General features: G+C 37.5%; 1 protein-coding gene across 1 annotated transcript; it reads left to right on the top strand.

The window, feature by feature from the left end:
* The first annotated feature begins 1,623 nt into the window (after nucleotides 1–1,623).
* Nucleotides 1,624–14,701, top strand: LOC131691332 (general transcription factor IIH subunit 1-like). Its single transcript, XM_058977643.1, has 5 exons — nucleotides 1,624–1,760; nucleotides 11,917–12,284; nucleotides 12,341–13,723; nucleotides 13,988–14,163; nucleotides 14,259–14,701. Exons 2-5 carry the CDS (start codon nucleotides 12,131–12,133, stop codon nucleotides 14,382–14,384), a joined length of 1,839 nt encoding a protein of 612 aa, XP_058833626.1. The 5' UTR covers nucleotides 1,624–1,760; nucleotides 11,917–12,130; the 3' UTR covers nucleotides 14,385–14,701.
* Nucleotides 14,702–17,261: the final 2,560 nt, after the last annotated feature.

Here is a 17,261-nt window from a genome sequence, read left to right as displayed (position 1 = left end):
TCTAGGGCTAGTAAACAAAATTATATCGCTGATTTCGTGCCGCGTGAACATGCAATCTGAGTAGTACAGGTAATCACTAAAATCCAGCTTTATGAAATGCAAGACTTTTATAATGTTTACTGGTAGGTAAGGATCTCGAAAATATGAAAAAAATGGTTACACAATGTTTTGTGTCATTATTTTTTATTCTGATCTTTCAAAATTATCTTGGTCAAGTCTCTCCAGGCCTTAGTCAAGTCTGCCCGCAGTGGCGGGACTGACCAAAAAAACGATATCAGAAAATCTTTTATAACTTTTGAAAAAGTAAACCAAAAAATTAGAGATTAGAGATTTACGTAGGTTTGACTGAAAACCTATTCAAGTCTCTCAATGTTCCCCTATACTCTCTGCTGCTATATTAGGCACTGCACTCAAGAAACCACCTGTATGTTTTTCACGTAAAGAGTATGTAGCAACTCCTCGTGAAATGCATGTCAGTTGGCTTCGTGAAAATCGAAACCTTTTTTACATGAAAATGCAGCGATGTTTCAATCCTTCTGGTTTTAACGTGTGGATTGTTATCAGTGTACTAATCGATAGTGATAATATTTAGATGACAATCATAAATTGACAGGAATTAAAAAGTAAAATATAATAAATTAGAATCGAAATCAATTAAGTCGTCTCTCTGACGTTGGTGATAGAAACTCAGTGCGGTCAGACGAAAAACAATTATGAAGAAAAAGTATACATTTAAGTTAATATTTTCAACATTAAGCAATACCCCTCGCTTGAAGCTGCCTGACAAAACGAGGGGTTTATTTTTGCATTTATCGATCGCAACCCCCTACCGGTGGTTCCGCGAAGGTTAACTTTGTGGTCGAAAATCTAATTGTGAAACATCGCACTAATGCTTGGTTTTGTATAATAAATTAACATTCAATCTGTTGAAGAGGATCAATAGATTGAAATTATGCCAAAATTACCGATCTACTTGGCGCGGGAAAGTAGTATTTTTGTTTGCAATTTTGGTCATTTCTCGAATCGCGTCGATCGGGCAATACTCATGTATCGTTCGAGCAGCTACAGCGACACGGGATACTCGAATCGCGTTCGGTCATGTTCGGGCAAGATCGGGCTCCGTTCGGCTAAAACTGCCCTATCAGAGTATACAATTTTGGTTGTAATTTGATTGAAAATGTAATATGTTTTAAGTATTTCATTTTTTAATTTATTTCCAACAATTTTGTATGCCAGGTAAACTTTTACCTATCCGTATATCTAGATACAATGTAACTTGATATATCCACACCATTTTTACAGGCTGTTTTTCAGTATAGAATTAATGAACCCTCATTGTTTATATTTTCGGTTTTTCTGACATATTTTACAAAATATAGAAAAACTTTGACATAAATTTATGCGAATCGATAACATAAATTGTTTCACATAAGGTAAGTACTATGTTTCTTCAAATGACAGTAAATATAGCAATTTATTTCCCAAAACAGCTGATCCGGTTACCGCCCCTTTTGTTAAATGTGTTCGCGGCCGATGGGATTCAAAATGCCGATAGGGCACAGCGGGAAAGCTACCAGGGAGGGGATCCTTCAGTTCTAAATTTACCATTTGGAATATTTCTTGAATACAAGTAACGACGATGTGCGATGTGATTATGTGTTGCAACAATAAAATAAAAATGTTCTCTCTGAATCAAATTGCACATGGCGGCCATAAAACACCATGGAAGCAGCTCTCCGTAGAAAATAGACCAGAAACAGGTAAAATATTAGTTTTCTTACCGATTTTTGGCTTAGACTGGCGCTAAAGTAATGCGCTAATGGAATCATGTGAAGTTTAGTGAATTTTTGTTCAAATTACGGTGAAATGTGGCGTATTAGTTTTTGACTTTCGGGAAACGAAATTAATCATGATTTTTCTGTTCTCGTATTACTGTGGTACCGCGAGCGGAGGCGATGCGGAGCACCTTCACCGGCGATGTTAATGATTTCCATTATAGAGGTTTAAACAATGTTTTGAAAATACATTTTTATTAATCGTTTCTTTTTCTCAAAGAATTTAACTTATAAATGTATTGGCAATATATGTTTCAAAAAGTTGCAATATAAATTAAATCAAAATCTCCGATATGCAAAACAAATTTGTTCAAGTAAATAAAACATGAAATACCAGGAAAAAACTGGAAAACTTTGTACGGGAAACAAGTTTGTTCTGGCAAATTCGGGCGTGCTTCGCCACCAGCACTGTCTGCGGCGTAGCACCCCGCATACTGTGTGGTGATTTTTAAACCCTTGTGCCAGACATGAAAACGAAACGCGTATCGTGGATAGCGTACAGTGACGTTGTGAGTGCGCCGTACCTACCGAAAGAAGGAAACAAAAAGTGTGAGACTTGTGAAGCCGGTCGGGCCAGTCATTGCCGTTGAGGCATGGGGTGCGCGGGTGGACCCGGGTAGATCGAAATGCCGAAACGACGGAATATGATGGCAGTGTACTCGCTCGCTCTCCATGTGTATATGTAGTCACCGAGTTTCATTCCTGTATATTTTTCCCGAGTTGCGAATACAAAAGGAACGGTGCTCTGACGTTGAATATGTTAAACGGTTTTTACTTTTTCATCTTTGGACCCCTATATTTCGTGCCGAATTCACCGACGGGGAGCGAGTGAAATGTGGAACTCTGTGTTTCTGCTGGATGGATGCGACGTTTTCGGAACATTAACAACGGTGATTGATTTTTCGTTGAAATTTGGGGTAAGGTAGACAAACAAGATTTGCTACCTGTGCTGATAGGTATTTCAACCAGCCTTCTACTTTGTTCTGTGCGAGGCTGAATTTGGCACATTAACACGTTTTTATTTAGGGCAATGTGAATTAAAAAGGCGTATACAATAGTGCTAAATGGTGATATGCTAACCATGGGGCTGTTAATCAAGACCTTATTCTGTGCTATATTGATTTCATTATGTTGATTTAAAATGAAATATTGAATAATATTTAAAGCAATCACAGCAACATATATCAGATTTTTTCAGTGAAGGTTGGCATGAATTTCGATTTTTTCCAGGAACAACGCTTGATAGCTTGTGATCTAAATACAGCGACAAGCCTATTTTGACCCCATTAAGCACGATGTCGTACTACTTCTTTAAATAGTCGGCTTACAAACAGTGGAATCAATATAAATTGTAAGCATTATCTCTGTTTGTTCATTGTTGAGAACCAGTACAATTAAAGTATGATCAAAATTGCAAAATGCTCGTGTTTGAATGAAATGAAAACTCGAATCATGTGGCCCAAATTTGACTCTACCATTTGAGCCAATGAGTTTACGAAACATGGCAGACGCTGCTGTAACAGACAGTTTCATAAGACAATAATGATAATATAATGTAAATGGACTCAACACCCTATAATGGTTTTAAATAAAGAGACCAACAAGTCATCATGTTTTTGCCATGATGTCTCCTGCTAATGACAATAAAATATGAATTTTTCATGAACTGTATCTGTCACTGAAAGGTTTTTTTTGACCCAATACCAAAGCTGGTCTTTTTCGATGTTTTCATTAATTTTTTCAATCAGCCGTTACAATGAACGATGCCTAACCTATCGAAATGTCTGAAATATGGCTTAGGGTTCAGGTTTTCTTTTAGAATTCTTGTAAAACAACTTGATAATTCTTCTGTTCCGGATGAGAAAGCGGGATTTTAGGTGATTGTATAGCTGCTTTAAACAAATTGAAACTTTCCAGTCCAGGTACACTGAAAAAACTAGACACGTTAACATCATGTGGAAAACACGAATTGATTCAATTGTAAAACACATGAAAATGATACGTTTGTGATTTGAATATCTAATAGAGTGTGGGCAACATGATTTTCAAGTGGAATTCTTGCGAACATTATGTGAAAATCACATTAATATCATAAGAAATATCAATTAGTTTTTCCTATAGATTTAATGGGTAGAAGAATTGGCGAAATCAATTGTTTTACATATGGATATGCACTATATGTCATGTGGAAAGTTCATACTATGCGACTCAACAGCATGGCAACCAAAATTCAATGGTAAAACATGTCGTATTCATGTGAAAGTAGTATGAATATAATTTGAAATAGCACATGAACTTCTTTTTAATAGATTTTCATGTGCAACATGCAAGTGCACTTGAAAATGATGTTAAATTTCCTTTGGTTTTATAGTGTGATTTTCTATCAGTGTAGAAGATTCAAACAGCTTCACAAATGAAGTGACCGAAATCGCTCGCTTACGTCGTTTTTGCTTGGGGCAGAAACTAACTCAGTTTCGGACCTAACTGCTGTCAAACCGTTTCTTTGAAGTCAGTTTCGAATCTGCGCGGGTGAACTGAAAATCGAGTTGAGTTTCAACCTAAAATATATTTCGGGTTCGCTCACACCACCGCTGTTTTGCGAGAACCCAACTCAGTTCCATTAAAAACGTTTGTTTGAGGCAAATAACCTGGGTTAGTGTCTAGGTTCTCAATCGAAAACGACATTAGTCTGTGAAACATTTGGTGAAATATTTAACTTTTGGTTAAAATCTGACATTTCGAAAGTTATTTGTAAAATAACCCTGCTCTGGAGCATGGTTAAAATTGACAGTGTGTTAGTTAAATCTAGAGAAAATTTTCAATAGGACGTAAGTAACAATGAGAGATTCTCTTTGAGGTCTTTCTCTTCTGTTCATTACTCGGCCATTTCAACATTTACTACTCTACTCTTTGCATAATATTGTAGTAAAAATCGTCGGCTTTCGATATGTACTGGAAAATTAGTACAAAGTGTTGTAATGACGTCGTAATAAACGAAAGAGAAAGTAAACAAAGAGAGGCTCTCAATGTTACTTACTTGATATTTTCTCTAGAAATGTTTTGCGTATGAAGCAGAATAAAAAGGTGGAAAAATTTTCTGTGTCTAATTGAGTTTGTCAATATTTTTTTTAAATGAAGGGATAAAGATGGAAACGAAAACGTGTTCTGTCAAGATTTGTTTGGGTTATTTCATGATGTGGATATTACCGTTTAGAGGCGCGGATCTATTCTATATGGGCTGTTCTATTTTACATCACCGACTAAAACAGATTGATCGCAATGCTGAAACTAGGGGCAGATCACTTGTGATGCATTTTTAACCCATTCATGCCCATGTTGTTTGTGGACAACAACGTTTGTAAACAGCTATAACTTTTGATTGAAGTAAGATTTGCTCGCAAAAACAAGTAACGCTGATAAATCTATGCCGTTTATTCAAAACGTAATATCTAACAAATGTAAACAAACTGAGTTTATTATGCCAAATAAAAGCTAAGCATTGACTCTTTATCGTCCACAAATAATAGAGAAAAATGATAACTCTATATGTTAATTTAATCTTAAGTCAAAATGTCACATATAGTATACTAAAGCTTTGCTAATATTTTGTAGATGTGATGTTTTGCGTTGTGATGTTTCTCCAAGTCGACTGTAGTTAGTATGTTTTTCCAATGCCAAACCTCATATCTACACTCTCGGTTGCAATACAATTTAATGTGACTATTGCCTTTCATTTGAGCATTAACAGTTACAAGGATCAGCTCTAAAACTGAAGTTATTGCAATTAGTCTGATTGGATTCCGCTGGAGCAGTGCTGCCAGGGACAATTTATGTTGGCGACGGAAAATTAATTTTTCATATATCTTCATTATGTTGCAATATTATTTTAAACTGGTAAAACTTATCAATTTAGACTGTCTCTGGCTACGTTTTCCACGCAATTGGACTATTGTAAATATTCTAGGAGAATTGTATTGAGCATTAGAAGGTAAAAATTGAGCAGCTTCTAGCACTGCAAGGGAAGCACCTATCTTTATGAAAAAAGACTTTTCGTGTTTCTTGATGACACCGTTTTCAAGAAAAAGTAGTTTTGAAACCCTACATGCACTAGAAAAAAGTTGGGCATGAAAGGGTTAAAAATCAGCGAAAATAAATGCATTTCTTTCCATCAAAATAGAAATTCATAATACACTCAAAAAAATTATCACTTAGATATCACATGCAAAAACATATAAATATTTTCCATAACACTTTTCACGTAAATGTTACATGTTTCACACATAGAATATGGTGGTTTTGATCTAATTAAAACGATTGGTGACTGCATGTACATGTTAAGTGAATTTCAGTTACTTTTTATCGGAATGTCTCATACTTTCAAATTTAAATCCATATAATCTTTATGTGAATTTCATGTGAATTTTAGTTGCATGTAAAATAATATTCAAATGCGTTTCTTATGTACATAAGCAGAGGTCGGAGAATAAATATTCAGATTGAATTAATTTGAAATGCATTTTATATTTACATCATCTGATTACAACTAGTAGCATTATTATTGCGAAATATAACCGTTGCATCTTTTATTCGCCGTAGTATTGAGCGTTTTTCTGTTTCCGTAGTTCGCACACCCGCTGGTTTTCGCAGTTTCCGTGGTTCCAGAAATGCTCGTGATTTTCCCAGTTGTTCATTCTGAAAAGTAATTTCGTTTTAATTGTGCTGTAATGTATATAATAGTTTGAGTTTACATTTAAATTTAATTACCTTCATTAAACTGTTCGAGAGTTTCCTTTAGTAATCACCTTGCTGTGTGTTGTTGATACGTGAAGCCATATTGGATCTGTTTGTTTTTTCACATCGCATATCCACATAATATTTACGTCCGTTGCATATAACAATTGAAGTATGTGCAATCAAATAGAATGTATGTAGTGTATACTTGGAAGTAATTGGTTTCTTATTTGAAATTCATCGGAGTGGTTATAAATTTTAATTGTTGCATATGAATCTAATGTGATAGGTCATTTTTAATATGTACGTGCTCTTTCACTTAAATTTTATGTGATTTATTGGCTCAGTGTAATGTATTTTGCGTTGCGTGTAATGTATTTTGCTTTGCGTGTAAGACGTCAAAACCCTACAAAAAATTTGCCCTACTTTTAGCAAAACGTCGCAAAAATTGGATCAGCGTAGGACGCTTGTTAAACAAACTTTTCTGTGAGGGAGTGCAAAGTTGTTGCAGAAATGGAAATTAAATGATTTTTTTTAATGGATGTAAATTTACATCACAGCGTTGTGAACAGCATAAGCCGTAAAATTGGCATTAATTCGGTTCTACAGTCGAGTACAGAACAAGAGTAGCTGAGCTTATAGACATCATAATGTACATGAGTGCTACTCAAAAGCCACTTTTGGCCAAATATTCGGCTGATATACAGCCTACTTCAACTTTTTACGCACAACTTAATATGCACTAAAAAAGACAAGTTTTTGGAATAATTTTGCATCCATCCACCTACCAGTGCAGAGGTCGATTTCCTGTATTCTTTCGGATGTTAGTAATTTCGAGGTTATCTATGTCAATACATCTGTTTATCCAGTGGCACAGTCAGATGATCATTGGAAAAGGGAAAATTGGCTTCAAATCGACAAAATAGCAATAGTTTCAAATCGCTCGGATTTCGTGGATTGGACAAGATCGAATAAGTATGAAGGTTGTTTTGTAATACTGCTTTGGCGACGTTGTCGGATCTCGCGCATAATGTAACTTTTTTATTATTTAAAGTTGTAAGCTTAAAATCGAAAAAAGTGCTTTGACCAGAAATTGGCTCTAGTTACTCCTCTGTGCAACGCCCCGTTAGAGATGTTCAACGTTCATTGAACAAACGTCCGGCTTATTGGCCTAATATGGGATGGCTTCCTCTTACTGGGCGGGTGGAATAAACAGCTATTAGGTTTTCCCTCTTTCCATAAGACATTTGTTTGATAATTCAGCAGCGGATTTTGTCAACTAGTTTGTTTTGTACTGTGAACAGAAAACTCCGTTCTATGACCATTTTTCGTCGCTCCGATTCGTTTGATGTTGTACGAATCGACGATTTTATTGGTCGTCATGCCCTCGCTAATAACACCAGAAAAGATAAATTAGAAATAAACAGCTGATCAGAAATGTCTCATAGAAGTAAAAAGTTTTAACATTTGTTTACGAACGTTTTTAATGAAACTGAGTTGGGTTCTCGCCAAACAGTGGTGGTGTGAGCGAACCTCATATATTTCAGGTTGGAACCCAACCCGATTTTCAGTTCAGTGGCGTATAACCTAGGTTCGAAACTGGCTTCAAACAAACGGTTTGACAGCAGTTAGGTCCGAAACTGGGTTAGTTTCTGCCTCAAGCGAAAACGACATTACTCTTTCGAATATAAGATTTTGCACTAATTTTCCACTAATTTTTCGATGGTTCAGTCCAGTTTCTTATCTTCTTCAGTATACAAGCTAGAAATCGCTCCGCTGCTATAACACGGCAAGCAATCAAATTTACCCGTGCAGCGTTTTGCCTATTTGCAAAAGCGAAAATTTAATGCGTTATAAGGTGTCAAAATCCTACAAAAACTAGCTCCACATTCAACAAAACTTCGAATAAAGCGGATCAGCATAGGACCAGACGTAGAACCTTTCAATGAGGAACTGCAAAGTTGGTGCAAAAATGGAAACGAAATGCATGCATGCATTCCAAGAGTGATCTGCCCCTAGTTTTCACATTTTGACGTTCCAACTGACGCACAGTGATCACCTTCCATACAAAAGTCGGACAAAACCTCAAAAGTGGCCCGAATTTGATGAAAACTTCACATTGGGGTAATTTTGTGACGCTGAATTCATATTTGATGTTTATTTTTTGTTTTTTATTTCCTCAAAATTTTGGCACTTAGGGTGGTTCGAAAATTCAACATTTACAAATATAAAGTGCACTATTTCCAAAAATTCATTTTCAAAAAATTAGGTGCCGTGAATTTTTTGGCAGAACACACATTTTTTCAATTGTTGATAATGATAAGACACATCTATAAATTATATTGCGAACCCTGAGTAGTCAAAGGCTACCATGCGTCTCCTTCAGACGTATCATGAAAAATCACCTTTTTTCATACCTCGGGGCAGAAAGGGGCAAAACAAGATATTCATTTTCGGAAAGTACACTAATTTTCAAGTATCGTGAATAACAAGCGATCTTTCCGAACCGTTTCTAAAAAAGTACAGCCACTTTGAACTCTATTCAACCTGTTAAGAAACAGAGAAAAATGTTAAATCATGAAAAATCAATAATAAAATTTTGAGGTTTTGTCCGGCTAGGAGACACTGTGTGACGGTGCTGTCACTAAGGTAGTGTCGGTTTCTGATGAGACGAAGTCGAAAGTCCGTGCACAGTACTGAACCGTCACTGAAACAGATTGGATAGGTGTAAATAGTGCTTTAATTGTGCTGGATATTGCTTTCTAGTAGTAATCCGAAGGCACAACTTATCTAAAGTGAGTTCAATTAGATAAACACGATCATTTTAAAGTCTTTAGTCTGGAACTTCTCATCAGAAACACAATGTTCGTGAAATTGACCACGTTCGGCCAAACGAGCCAACTCCTTCGCTTTATTCATTCTACAAGGCTATTTGCAGATAGTTGAAGTTAAATGAAAACAATAAGCTGTCATCAGTGCAAATATGAAGAAGCTCACATGATCATTTTGACAGCTGTTCCAATCTAAAGTTGGTAACACTTCATACTAGCCACCCTGTATAGCGTAGTGAAACTGGTGATATTTTTTCAACTATTTTCTTCAGTAAGTTGCAAGTTTTGAAGTAAGAAATACTGACGTCTTCTTAAAATACTGATGCACGAGCATCTGTATTTTAATAGTTCCAACAGCTTTACAGAATAATTGCAAAATTTAAAAAAAAAATGCAGAAAAGAGTTATAATATAAACACGGTTTTTTGCTTCTCATAAATAACGCGCTTTATCTCAATAACATTGCATTTTTGAAGAATTGGTACACAAATTCTCCAAAAATGTAATGGTATTGAGAAAACTTGCTACCTAAACATATATGTTCTGCAAATTTTCTCGTACAGTCGTGATTCGCTGGTTGGACACTTTTCAACTGGACCGCTTTTTATGCTAGTTGGACCATTGTCCAACTAAAAAGCATCTGAACGCCAAAATCTCATGTCAAATTTACTTTGACAATCAATCTGACAATATTTAGACATGTGAACAGATGCATTTACACTGCCAACATCTCCTTTGGAGAGTTTTTGACATTTATCAGTCGGTGCAATTGGCGATTTGCGGCAAAACCAAAATTAGTCATGCGACACCTATGATTCAGCTCATGAACTGGCAAAGTAATACAGTTTGCTTTTTTCACCCGCAAGTGAGTCGTAGCTTGCAACAAAAACTTCATTTTCTTCTCGGAAAAAGCTTACCACTGCCAAAATATGAATGAAACGAGTAAGAAATTTAGTTTTATTTGCAATTATTCTGAAATTACAGCCATTTGCAACTATTTGGTTCATACACTTCTTCGATTTGTTATCGGGGTATTATTATGGTTAAAAAAATCGTTCCATAAATGAAGTTCCAACTCGAAACCGACACCCAATCAGTACCAATGTCAAACTCCTTAATATTTTGGACTACGTAGGAGATTCAGTGAAGACTATCAGAGAGAAGGATCGGCTGTGTATGCTACAAAGCTGACACATTTCTTTTAGCTGGATATATTCTTTCCTCGCGTGATCTGGAGAGTTTCACGAATTTACACCATCTCATGAAGGTTTAGGTTAACTTAGGAGGAACGGGAAATGATGTGCGGCGGCTACGGTGCTCAACAAATTGCATTTCGGAACAGCACACATATAGCTCTGCGAATAATATTAGAAACCACTATGTTTTACACGCTTTTCGCAAGATGTTTTCTCATCATCTTATAAAATTATGGTTTTCCATCATTTTCATAAACAATTATAGACAAATTGATCGGTGACTTGGTGTTTAAAAGTTTTTTTTACCAATGTTTACAGAAAATATATGCACTATGACAGAACAGAATCAAATCAGCAACACTTTGCTTCCAGCGCTATCTGTGAGCGGTTTCAACGTAGAATCGCCAATTAGCAAGGACAAGGCTGTGGCCCAACCAGCGAATCACGACTGTAGTATAATCCTCGACAAACATATGACTGCGGCTTAAAAGCCAAATGTAAAAATTCTCTTTGAAAGAAAATTCCGGACAAACCGTTACTGGCTAAACACAGTTCATAACAGTTGATGAAAGAGAAAACTTTTTCTTTCGTTTACTACCAAGATCTGTGTTTGGCGAATAACGGTTTGTCCGGAATTTCCTTTCAAAGAGAATTTTGACAGTTGGCTTTTGAGCCGTAATCATATATTTATCGAGAATTTTCTACCACTTTGTCATGACTCTTGAAACATCATAAATCATGAAACCATATATAATTTTTCGATCTCGCAGGTAGATGAATCATAATTCAGAATACATCAAAAGACGGGGATTTCTGTTAAAAAAAGTATTTCTAACACACCAAATCACTAAAATCAAATCATGGTGCACAATTTAACAAACGCACGTTTTAGTCGCTTTGCGACCACTGTGCAGAGGTGGCAACCCTAGCAAAATTAACGTCACAATCATTATCACGCTTGACAATTCATCAGTCACAGTCACAACATCTTCATCATTCCCGAATTTGTGAAAAAAGCGAAAAAAGTGAAGGTGCAATTTGTAATTTGTAGTTTTATTGCATACGAAAATCTGTTAGTTTACACTGTACATCAGGCCAAGGAAAAGTGCGACTCCGGAAAATAATAATTTAGATAGTTTGTAATTTACTTAGAATATAGGATACACTGGTAATATTGTCGATTCATAAGCACAATAACCTGATCTAAATTAGTTAAGTGAGCCAAATAAAATCCGGTGCTTTCAGAAAAAAATTGCGCCTTTCTGGACTTGAACAGCTCTATAACTAATAGCCCTTGTTACAACAATTTTGTGTTTATTTTCAGATTCTTCACAACATAATCGTAAAACAAGGAAAAAGTATTCTCCAACGTTGGGGCTTATAGGAGCTTCCAGTCGAAGGTCCTCGCAGCAGCGGAAGTAACGTGGCCGACTCATTTTCGACTGAGACTCGCTGAATGCGCTAGTAATCGGTGGTTCAGGAAACGTGTTTTCCTTCCAACTCGCCAAACTTCAGAAAGGTACGTTTTCTATCCTAACATGACCACAACCCGGGAAGACGTTCTGCTGCAGATGGGTGAGGTACGATACAAAAAAGGCGACGGAACGCTGTACGTCATGAACGAACGGATCGCCTGGATTGCCGAGCATCGTGATACGGTCGCCGTTTCGCATCGTTTTCAGGATATTAAAAGTAGGTCAAGTGTATTTATTCCAGGAATTTAGAAAGTAACTTTCGTTCGTTTGCAGTGCAAAAAATTTCTCCGGAAGGAAAACCGAAAATCCAACTACAAGTCGTCCTACACGACGGAAACAGTTCAACGTTCCACTTTGTCAACCGCAATGGGCCCCAGGCACAAATGGTTGACCGTGATAAGGTGAAGGAGCTGCTACAGCAGCTGCTGCCCAATTTTAAACGTAAGATTGATAAGGAGCTGGAGGAAAAGAACCGGGTCCTAACCGAGAATCCTATGCTGCTGCAGCTATACAAGGATCTCGTAATCACACAAGTGCTACCCAGTGATGAATTCTGGGTGAACCATGCAAAGCAATATTTGTCCAAGGATCAATCCCAGAAACAGGACATCGGCGTGTCTGGGGCGTTTCTAGCTGACATAAAGCCCCAAACGGACGGTTGCAATGGGCTTCGATACAATCTCACCTCCGATATTATTGAGTGCATCTTCAAGACCTATCCGGCTGTCAAGCGGAAACATGCGGAGCACGTTCCTGCCAAGTTAACGGAGTCGGAGTTCTGGACCAAATTCTTTCAGTCACACTACTTCCATCGGGATCGTATAGCGGCCGGTACCAAAGACATTTTTACCGAGTGCGGTAAGATCGACGACCAACAACTAAAGCAAGCAGTTCAGGATAATCTTGGTGATCCGCTTCTGGACATCCGTTCTTTCGAGGATAATACATTGGAAGAAGGTTTCTGCAGTGCAACCGCTAACAAGCAGACTGTTAACAGTGGTAATATCGTGCATCAGAGCATGATCAAGCGGTTCAATCAGCATTCATTTATGGTACTCAAAACGTGCACCGATGTAAAGACCCTGAACCAGGGCATCGGGGCAATTCTCAATGCAACTCCTACGGCCGCTAGTAATGGTGATGCCAATGGTAACACTAAGGATAAATCGAACAATAATAATCATTTGGTGAACGGGTTCAACAAAAAGGAAAAACGAATTCACGAGAACAATCACATTGCCAACGGGGACATTAATGGTGGTCACAATGTGGCATCGACCGAGGAATCTTCTGTCGAACCTGCCATAAAACGTGCTCGAATTCTAGAGAAAATTCATTACGATGATTTGGAAGATGACAGCGATTCGAGCAAACAGTCAAAGCAGTTAAACCTCACAAAAATTGAACGCTACCTGCACGGACCGGTGCCAACCTCCAGTACTGGTGGGGTATCAACAGGTTTTCACGATCCGCAGTTGGAATACGGCTTGCCCGATCTGGAATCGGTGAACAGCTGTATCATGCAGGCCACCGGTTCCTGGAATAATCGTACACCTCACAAAGTGCTGGTCAGTGCAGCGTCAGCCGTTAATGCTCTCATGGAACTAAGTCCTGGTGGAGCACTGATGAGGGGCTTCCAGGAACAGAGCTTAGCTCGTAAGTATGCTTTTTAATTATTAAAGTCACTTTAAACCCCCTTGTTATTAAGTGTTCAATCGCAATTAGCAAGCCAGATTGCGGTTGGTCAACGGCAAGGTATAGCAAATTTCAACTTCCACGCGGACTGCGCTGTTCCAAGGCCAGCTTCCGTACTCTCTCTCAGACAAATCACTCTTGAAGACATGTCTCTCCAACATCAAAATTGATCACCCCTGCTTTGGAGAGTGTTGCACTGAAAAATCTATTTGTTCTTATCAACAGAACTTGTGCCTCCCGATATCGAGAAGGAAATTCGCAATCTCTACCTGTCGCTATTGGAACTACTGAAACACTTCTGGAAGTGTTTTCCTCCTACCACACCGCAGATGGAGACGCAAGCAAGCCGGATGCACGATGCATTGCAGCGATTTTCGATGGCTAAACTGAAGCCGTTTGAGGTAAGTCCATAGTCTCATGGGGTGTTTTGATCCATATGACAATCGAAACAATTCGATTTGAACCACTCACTGTATATTTTCTTGCCCACCCACAGGACCGTGCCATGAGAGAACTGTTGCCATTGGGAGCGTCACTGACGCAGCATTTAAATCAGCTTTTACAATCGGCTAATCGAAAGTACGCCACCTGGCAGGAACGGCAGCGACGTTCGCACAGGTAGCACCAACCAGTATCGTCGTCGCCTGTTCTACATCATCTGCCGTCAAATCGCCATCAGCAGCAGCACCGTTATCAGCATAATCACAGCGATCTGGTCGGTATATTTTCCAACGCTCGCAAGCGCTAGTATAGCATCACCATCAATAGCCGACAACATCGCCACAGTACCAGCTCGGAAGTTGCTGAATTTATCGCAATTTTCCGAATAACTTAACCTATCGGCGAGCTGTGTCTATCGGTTCCGGTAGGGGTTTCGCACATCAATCCGATTGTATTTGTTCCATGTTTTCTATAGAATCCGGGTGAAAACACCAGAATCCAATTCTGATTGTCATTTTAGATAATAAATGAAAATCTGTTGAACAGTCGAATGAACTGACCCTATTATAGATTGAAAACAAATGGAATGCCTATCAAAGAGTGATTGAATCAATTATTTGCACACGCTAAATCAAATAAATGTAAGTGATATTGTAATTAGAAGGATTGAAATAGCTTCTGGTAATGATACCGTAAAGTTACCTGATTCTGCACATTTCACCTACCTACTCTGTAGTCTAATAATAATAATAAACAACATAACCAAATGCAGAATAATGGCGCGAATCTCTACTCCAAAACTAGACATATTCGCGATAGTACCAGGAATATACATTTCCATAGTTTTTTCTAGCAGTATATGCGATAGTTTTTAGAAAACAATAACCGCCACGTACGGAGTTAGGTAGCGTTATGGTACCCATTATCCGGAATTCGTAGTCAGTGTCCTGCCTCATTTGAAGCGACTAAAAACAAAGGAGCAACAATAACATGCAAACGACTGAGAATGCCTTTCCGAGTGAAATTCCATGTTTACTAAAACTTCTAGCAAACCAGGAAGAGGCGATCAATTATCCTCAAATTAGCGCTATTTCAGCTGAAACCCCGGAGGAGAACACTAAACACTAGTAACAGTATGTAAGCAGAGGCGAGCAGCCAAATTAATGTATTTGATTTTTTTTTTTGGAAACTGTTCTCGATTAGTTCCTAAAACGTTCCGTTTGAATTATTTCCTACATAGTTTGAGAAGAAATTTTCCTCCTACTGTTACCCATTTTCGTTACGTTTCATTTCATTTGTTTCGTCGCATAGGAATTTATATATTTTGAATTACACGAAAAAACTGAAAAGGCTATTGTCAATGGCGTTAGTCTGAAACTTTAACAATTTTAACGGATTTCTCAGTTGCATCTGATGTGATTTTTCAGTTGAAGCTTTGAAGAAATGATAGAATTGAAAGCCAATTAAGCAAAGGATGGATTAGAAACGAACGATTGATTGTAAAAAAAAGTTCGAGAATAATCAGCCAAGTGTTTAAAAGATATCACTTAGGTATATCGTAACTGTATGAACAGAAAACGAATCAATAATTAAATGAGCGTAAACTCAAGATAGCTTGTTTATACGGAAAAAAGTTGACACGATACTGAATGGAAAAATTCTAGACCACATATTAAAAATTCAACAAATACAATGATTAGTTTTTTCAATGTCATTAATATATCACTGTCAACTTTACGAAATTTTCTGCAGCATTGAATTCTTTTTTTTACAGATTGAAACATGTGATTACAATATGGGTATTATTGGACGCATTTTAGAATAAGGAAAAATGTAATCGCAATTTGGTGCATTGAAGGATTACATACCTTTTTATTTAAAAAAAAATCGAATTTTTTTATTACTTTATCTGAAAGTACAACACCTGGAAATTTTTTTATGGAGATCCGAGAAATGGATCGAAAGTTACAGCGCTTCCAAGCGCACTTCGTCTATCAAGAACAGTGGTAACTTGAAATTTTAAACTAAATATTCTTGAAATGTCGTTTTTTTTTCAAAAAAAGTTTTTCCGTGATCACGATTACCGAGAAACCGCTCAACCGATTTTCCTCAATTTTTTTTTTCAATTGATCGTAATTAATTTTTCTCGTAGCTTAACATGCATCAATTTTTGTTTTGTAGAGAAGAATTTTTTAATATAATTTTTAGAGCTTTTAAAACAGCGATTTTTGTAGGAAAAATGTTATATGTTGTAACGACATTCAATAGGCAAAGGATTGGAAGATATGAAACGGTAATAATTAATGTCGTTTTTGCTTGAAGCGAAAATGTGTCAGGTTTTAACTCAAATTGCTATCACAATATATGAACTGACATTGGTCGGGATTGCCACCTGACTGAGTTTCGGGGTAATGCAAAAACAGCATAAGATACATGAAGCAGGTCGTTAACCAACGTAAAAAGCATCTTCGAACCCTTCGATGTCTAGAGATCTCTGATCCAAATAGACCAACAGCATTCAGGCGATTCTAGAAATCAAGAGCAGCGTCACGGAAAGAGATCAAGTTAGCAGAACACAAGCCTTAGGAGGATTTTGCCGAGCATCACAATGACCGGACTGTGGCCTACGGTGAATACTCTGCGTGGGAACCGGCAGCGAAGCACTGTAGTACTCAAACGAGAGAATGACTTTACGGACAGTTCGGAAATGGAAGAACTAGCATATTTATTTGACATATACATTTAATTCACACAGCAACAGTCCTGCAATCAGTCCAAATGATGAAAACTTTAACAAATTACTTCTAAAAAACTGCAGGAATCGATTTCGTAGTCCGATACAGTTGGCAGTCGAACAACACGATTGAAGAGGCCTTGTAGTCCCGTGATAGCAGCAGTGTGATTAATTCATCTAAGAAGAACGTTTCCTCGTAACGTTTCTAGACCTTACGTGAATGCTGACTCGCTCTAGTAATGCTGCAGAATCGATGCGATCTAATAGAATATCAGAGATGAATAAGACTCTTGCAGTTGGCGGCGATGCCTATCTGCCGCGAGG

Source organism: Topomyia yanbarensis, chromosome 3, assembly GCF_030247195.1.
Source record: "Topomyia yanbarensis strain Yona2022 chromosome 3, ASM3024719v1, whole genome shotgun sequence".
NCBI lineage: Eukaryota > Metazoa > Arthropoda > Insecta > Diptera > Culicidae > Topomyia > Topomyia yanbarensis.
This window is presented reverse-complemented; position numbering and strand designations above follow the sequence as displayed.

What these genes read in the sequence shown, in the direction of transcription:
- LOC131691332 (XM_058977643.1), top strand. Translation starts at nt 12,131, where the DNA reads ATGACCACAACCCGGGAAGACGTTCTGCTGCAGATGGGTGAGGTACGA. An exon ending in TCGTTTTCAGGATATTAAAA is followed by an intron (nt 12,285 to 12,340) that starts GTAGGTCAAGTG and finishes GTTCGTTTGCAG; the next exon opens with TGCAAAAAATTTCTCCGGAA. An exon ending in CTAAACTGAAGCCGTTTGAG is followed by an intron (nt 14,164 to 14,258) that starts GTAAGTCCATAG and finishes GCCCACCCACAG; the next exon opens with GACCGTGCCATGAGAGAACT.